General features: G+C 40.2%; 1 protein-coding gene across 1 annotated transcript; it reads right to left on the bottom strand.

Annotated features, from left to right (window-relative positions):
* Positions 1–5,631: 5,631 nt before the first annotated feature.
* On the bottom strand, positions 5,632–6,873 carry LOC146137990 (uncharacterized). Its single transcript, XM_083394301.1, has one exon. It carries the CDS (start codon positions 6,871–6,873, stop codon positions 5,632–5,634), a length of 1,242 nt encoding a protein of 413 aa, XP_083250427.1.
* Positions 6,874–7,374: the final 501 nt, after the last annotated feature.

Below are 7,374 nucleotides of genomic sequence, written 5' to 3'. Positions count from 1 at the left end.
AAGTAAACCATCCATATTTAGTTTGTGGCCGTCAGCATTGGCGAATGACAGGGTTTCGGGACACTTCGACTTCGACAAGTTACGTTTAACTTTTGCTTTCAAACAGTTCCACACTTTTCTCGTAATGATGGTAACTGCTGAACCCGTATCAACTAGGGCGCACACTTACAGGTTTTCGAGTCTGGTTGCGCTTGGCGCATATAGTTAGGCCGTACAAAGCAGGGTTGTTTAACGTCCTTGTGTTAATGTAACTTCGTGTCTAAAACACAGGTCGGAAACCTTCGGCCCACCGGTTAAAATCATCCGGCCCGCAAATTTTTTTACAAACTGTACACGAGGCCATGCCCGATCTTTTTAACTGTCTTAATTTAACTATACGAAAAACAAAATGTTCGCGCCCCGCGCGTATCTAATTTGACTTTGAGTTATAAGGTGACGTGCGCATGATAAATTTCTTCCAAATGAATTCGCTGATGTATTCTATCGTGATCAACATTAACAAAAAGAGTATAATAAATATGTTGATGTTTCGTTTTCTGTGTGCCAACTGCGTTACGCCTCTTTGTAAATTAAAAGGTTTGCCGATTTAAATCAAACAAACGCAATTTTTTTGCGATGCGCGCGTTGCTTTCTGTTTTAGTATAACTAGACTCATTTTTAACTGATCAAACATTTAGGCCGTCCCCGATTAAGAATAATTATAAGTGCTTTATAACAAATTTTTATAATAAAATTTTTAATGGAAATTTAATACGGACCGCCATGAACTTGCTGAGTTTGGTTTTACCCGCGACTAGGTAAAGGTTGCCGACCTCTGCAACTTTTGGGAGTTGGTGGGGCTGCAACCCCAGGAACACATATTGGTTGCTAAATTTTCATCCGAATGAGACATCGCAAGTAGTCAAGCCCAAGGCTTTTTTCAGTTGTGTTGCACAACCCTTTCTCTTTCAAAATGAACAAAACGCATAACACAGGTTTGTCTTTATAAATAGAAACACAATAAGTTACTGTGTTTTTTTAGCAAAGCTATATTATTAAAAAGAACCCGAAGTATTCGGGTCGCAAGACCTCGGTACTAGCAATTTTGTGTCGCGCCAAAAGGTATTTGCGGGCCCCTGTTCTAGGGGACGGGTGCCGACACACTAAAGCCGTCCTGCGCTAAGTTATGCACGCAGTTGGGTTATGGGACGCGGAGTCGAGACTGGGTCGCTACCGTGCTGTTAAGTAAACTATAGACCGTGATTTTTGAAGTGCGTTGAATAAAAATGCGAAGAACCAAACAACCCTAATGTAAATATAAAATAACCCTGTAGTTAAATAAAATAACCCGGTATTTGGCCAACACTTTGTTTTCCTAGTACTTTTGTTACTCTAAAATTGACTTTGATGTGATAAACCCACTTTTTATCCTACGATTTAGCTGTTTCGAAGCAGGCGACTGTAATGCATGTACAACCGCCTGAAAATGGAAATTCATGACCCACTTTTGGAAACCGATCAAGGAGGTAAGAAATAGATACTTTTACTTCGAAGCTTCGTCAAGTAAAGACACTAAATAATTTTCATGAGGGAAAATATAATTCTAAGAATGCTTTCGCTATTCGGACTACATTCCAGTAACCTACCGCCAAAGATCTTTAATGTTTTTTTTTTTTTTTTTTTTTTTTTTTCTTGACAAGTTTTATTATTATATAGCCGACACAATAAACCGAGTGCGAAAGAAAAAAAAAAGGCGAGATAAAACACATGTCAGAAAGCGACGAACTAGCAGGAAGGCATTAAAATACAGTTGGGGATTCGGAGTAACATGAAGTGAGCGTTAAAATAGCCCTTGCCACTTGCAAAGAAAGTCGTTAATTTTACAATTCCGAATGGCGATAAGATGTTCCGACTTCTGAACAGATTTAACCATATTTAGGAACATATTGAAATTCGGCACGGATTCGGCGTACTTACAGCGGTAAATTACGAAACGCGCACACAACAACAAACAATTCAAAAGGGTTTCAGATTGATCCGCCACAACACCAAACAACATATGAACAGGGTCAGGGCGTAAATCAATCAGAAGTTTCGTCGAGATCCAGGCAGTTACTTCTTCCCAGAAAGTTACTACTTTGGTACAAAAATAAAACACGTGCGCTACAGTTTCTAATGCATCGCAGCAGAAAACACATTTATCTGAGTCTTTAATTCCAAATGAGCACAGGGCGTCATTGGTGACGATGGCCCTAAGGTTTAATTTTATCTGAAAACTTCTAAGTTTGTTTTCCACGGTACAGTCGTAGTTAATTTGGTAAAGTTTGTCCCAAGGGATTCGGTTTGGTAAAACTTGCAAGATCTGTTCCCACTTGATTTGCTGTTTGACTGGGGGGGACAAGCCAGCATCTTTAATATGTGAATAAATTTCTTTAACTGTATCAAGTTTTAAGAGAAATTTGGTACAAGTCTGCAACTTGTTGTCAATCATGGATATGTTACTAGGTTCATTCAAGTCCCATTTTCCAGGGATAGCCGAAATTAGTTTTAGATGTTCTAAATAATCATTATTGTTGGTGGAAAAGCTGTAATATTGGGCGAGGTTATCGTAAGACATGTAATGATCTGTATTGTTGATAAGATGCGCGTAATCCAATATGCCAGCATTAATCATAGTCTTTATAAAAAAGGTTTGTTTACGGTATTGAACCTGGTCGTTAATCCACAACGGTCTACCGTCCCTTAGATTTGTAAACATTATGCTAATCAACTGTTTGCAGTCCGCAATTGTTTTTCTGATAGTTTGCAAAGGAATCAGTTTTCGGGCTTTTTGAGAGAGGGCAGACTGGCTTCCGCGAAGCCAACATTCTATTTCATTGTTGCTTATACTACTTCTTTCCAGTTTTTTCCAAGGCGCCTTATTACTGTCATCGAATAGTTTTGTTACCCATTTCATACTCAGCGCGAGGATGTAGGCATCCACATCGATCATGTTAGCGCCACCTTGAGCAACGCTAGCGCACAATTTTGTTCGTTTTATCCTCTCCCATTTAGAGCCCCAAATAAATTGAAAAAGTTTTGTTTTGAGTTTGCGCAGGAAGTTTTTTGGAAGGTTGATCGGGATGACGCTGACTTTATAAATTAGTGATGGGATAACCAGGCTTTTGAGAATACATATTCGCCCTAAAAGGGTGAGCCCTCGTGACGACCATACATTAAGTATTGTACCTATATTGCTTAAGAAGTTACCGAAATTTAGTTTAAAAAGATCATCTCGTGACATGATTGGAACTTCTATGCCTAAATACCTAAATGATTCTGCAGGCCAAGCTAACCCTTTATCTAAAAAGGGTCGCTCCGTCCTAATCTGTCGCCCGGGCCCGACGTAAAACGCAAGTGATTTATTCATGTTAATTTTACAACCTGACATTAGGCCGTATTCGTCGAGAACATTAAAAACTCTGTCGAAATCTACCTGATCACCCTTAAGGAATACCAAGGTGTCATCTGCAAGTAGAGATACTTTAAACTCATTATTAAAAAGCTTAATACCAACAAATTCATCAGCGCGTAGTGCTGAGGCCAGGCACTCTATGCACAGTACAAAAAGGGTAGGGGAGAGTGGGTCGCCTTGCCTCACACCACGTTCGATTCCGAATACCCGGGATAGAAAGTTATTGTTTGTGATTTTACATGATGGGTTGTTGTAGCAGCACCGCAGCCAGTGTAAAATGTTGTTTCCAAAACCAAAGCTTTGCATAGCTTCATATATAAAATCCCACTCTACAGTGTCAAACGCCTTATATATGTCTAGGGATAGCACGGCTCCCGGGATCTCGCAAGAGTCAGTTAGATCCATAATATCAAATAAAAGTCTGAGATTATCTCCTATAAACCTACCCGTGATAAAGCCGTTTTGGTCGTGACTTACAAGATGTTGTAAGTTTGCCTTAATGCGATTGTTAATTACCTTTGATACGATTTTATAGTCGGTATTCAGCAGCGTGATTGGTCTGTAGTTGTTTGTAAACAAATGGTCTTTTTTAGGTTTAGGAATCAACGTTACTACGCCCTGAGATTGCGTTGGGCTGAAACGACCCGTTTTTTCGGTATGCGACCAGGAGTCGAGGAATATATCTTTAATCTCAGGCCAAAATGCTTGATAAAACTCTGCCGGAAACCCATCCAGCCCCGGGGATTTGTTTTTTGGCATACAAAGGACCGCTGTATGTAGTTCATGTGCAGTTATAGGCAGTTCGCTTGCGGCAAACTGTTCCGTGTTTAGTTGCGGAAGATTTAATTTAGCTAACTGTGATTTAATTGCCGGCAGTGAGTATTTATTGTTGTTGGTCTTGTAAAGCTGTTCAAAATAACTTGTTAGCTCTTCCATTATCTGCGTTTGATCTGTGCATATTGTGTCTCCCACATTTAAGCGATTTATTGCCTTTTTAGCGGTGTGTCTTTTTTCGAGATTGAGGAAATATTTTGTATTTTTTTCTCCCATCTCTGCCCACTGTGCTCTACTCCTTATAATAGCCCCCTTTGTTCTAGTTTCAACTAACATGTCAAGTTCGTTTTTACGTTTTGTTAGTTCATCATTTTTGTTGAATAGGGGTTGAGTGGAAGTCGTTATTTCATGTTCGAGATCTCCGATGGCTTTTTCTAAGTTATATTGTTTGGCCTTAATTTGTTTTTTAAACTCAGAGCTATATTTAATTGATACCCCACGTACAACTGCTTTTAGAGCGTCCCACCTAACATGCGGGTTGACATGACCTTTTGGATTGGTTATGTTATAATCTTTAATTGTACTACGAATTACAGTGAGGTACTTTTTATCTCCTAATAAGTTATTGTTAAGCTTCCAATAACCAGTTCCGTGTAGGCTTGGAGCTAATTTAATAGAAATTGTCACTATTTTGTGGTCTGACATGATTCCCTGGACAATGTCGGTGGTAAAAACATCACACATAAGTGTTTGGGAAACCAGAAAGAAATCTATACGCGTTGCTACCTTTGGATTAATTTGAATCCTGGAATATTTTGGGGTTGTTGGATGCAAGACACGAAACGCGTCATGCAAGCCTAGCGTGTTCATATGCGCTCTTATAGTAGAGCGTGAGTTGCGGTTTGCGTGCTGTGGGCCTGTACTCTTATCTAATTTTTCATTTAGTATAACGTTAAAGTCACCACCTATTATAAGGTCAGGGCTGCTTGACGTCATTAGGTTTGAGAATACGCTATCAAAGAATGTCGGACTGTCAGAGTTTGGGCCATAAATATTAGTTAGTGTAATCTTTCTATCCCCAACTATCAACGAGGCAATCAAGAACCTTCCAAGTGGGTCAGCGATTAAATCTGTTACTGAATACGTTAGGCGCTTGGAAAACAAAATAGCCACACCTCTACTACGTTTAGTTCCATGTGCCCATATGACTTCTCCGCCACATTCCATCCGCCATAATTTTTCGTCCGCGGGGCAACAATGTGTCTCCTGCAGCAACGTAATATGATATTTTTTGTCTCTGATAAAATTAAAGATCGATTTACGTTTGGTACCATCACGAATACCGGCAACATTAAAAGAAGCAATGTTAATAGGCATAAGTATAAAGATTAAACAAAAATAAAAAACACTTACATCTAAGAGAGTTACACCCGCTCTACTCCTAAGTCAATGTCCCATTCGTATTCAAAGCCACATGCACATCTATATGGGCACCTAGGTTCGATTTGCTGTGCTGACTTTTGTCCACAGCTACAGTTAACAAGTTTAAACTTACACAGGTGGTTAGTACATTCCTTGCTCGTAGTGAGCTTTGGAACCGCATTAAGTGTTTTGCATACACAAGCAATAGAGTACCTTTCACACTGGATGCATTCGAAAACGTCTCCGTCCACTTGAAATTCCGGCTGGATTTCCTGGCAACATGGCATCCACCGCATGCTGGAGTGGCATTTTGGGCAACAGAATTCCCTTTGCTTGGCTGGGACCAGGTACATAGCATCTTCGCAACAGGCCTTTACTATATTGAAATCACTCTTGCACTTGTAACAGTGAAAGTGCTTGGAATCCGGAGCCATTGTGCTTTCCGTTTTACATTTTGAGCAAATCAAAGATATGGTGTCTTCGCAGAGGCTCTGCGATTTGCTATCTGGCAAAGCTGGAGGGCTCGTGCGGAGACGTTTCTTGAAGTTTGCTGTTGAAAACTTTGTCTTGTTCGATGCTGCTTCGTTTCTTGAATCTTGTTGGGAGTCGTCTTTTCCTTCGCCAGCCTTCAGGTGTACGTTCTTATCAGTTATCATTGGAGCGGCTTGTCCGTTATGCAAGTGCTTATCAGCACAAGTCTGATCTGCAGGTTGTTTTTGCGTCAAAGCAGTCGAACCAGGCGAGAGAGGCGTTCTAATTTGCTGTGCGCTGGCAGCTAACGGCGCTTTCCGTTGTCTGTCTGTATCCTGGTTTAGGAGTTCTGGAAAGTCGTTCAGCCTTTTCGGACATTTTACTTGTTTGTGTCCAGCTTCCCCACAGTATTTGCATGTAAACTGCTGCCCATGGTAGGTTACATAAAATTCTAACCCATCCACGTAAATGTAGCTCGGAATGGGATTTTCTTGTACATCTGCTTTATTCATGGTTGCAATTCTCATGCCTGACAGTAATCCCTGTTTATCTTTTCTATGAGTCATCTTTTTCACCTCGCCAAAATGCGAGCTTAGATTTTCTTCGATACTTTCACTAGAGAAAGGAATTGGCACCCATCCGATACCCACATTAATAACATCACTCTCGAAAAGACGCACATTTCGTAGATATGACACTTTGGCAAGCTTGTTCTGGAGCTCTAGTACATTTTCTCGGCTTGTACACGTTACTTCAATTTGTGTTCCCTTCATTTTAATGATATGCAGACGGACGGAGCGTACCGTTTAATTTCTACTATTGTTGTTTCTTGTTGACAAAAATAAAAATCGCCAACTAATCATGGTTTAAATCAGGGTGGTCCAAGGTTGACAGCATCGCGGGCCACAATATTTCTTTGATATACTTCGCGGGCCACATAAAGCAGGCTATATATGCGACATGCGTGCTAGGAGCGATCAACGATTTTCGTTTTCGTAGGTCATGAAATGTTCAAAGATGACGACAAAAAGCATCGTCAAAAAGTAATGTGATAATGAGAATGCTGGCAAAATGGTGCGCGCGAGGCGCGAAAAAATTGCCTATTTGACGAAACAGAATACTGCATTTATAAGCGTACAATGTTTTTTAACTGGATAAATTTTTCTAGAATTGAACGATGGAAATCCAGGGCATTAACCTTTAGTCACATGCCAGTGAAATCCTGTAAAACAATACTTTGCCGAAGCGCTATATATTTCATCGTTCATTTACCT

The sequence above is a fragment of the Ascidiella aspersa genome, chromosome 7 (genome assembly GCF_963924565.1).
Source record: "Ascidiella aspersa chromosome 7, kaAscAspe10.2, whole genome shotgun sequence".
Taxonomy (NCBI): Eukaryota; Metazoa; Chordata; class Ascidiacea; order Phlebobranchia; family Ascidiidae; genus Ascidiella; species Ascidiella aspersa.
Note: the sequence above shows the minus strand (reverse complement) of the source record. Positions and strands in the feature narration are given on the sequence as shown.

Bases quoted from the DNA above. Each gene is read 5' to 3' on its own strand.
- LOC146137990 (XM_083394301.1), bottom strand. From the start codon at position 6,873: ATGAAGGGAACACAAATTGAAGTAACGTGTACAAGCCGAGAAAATGTA.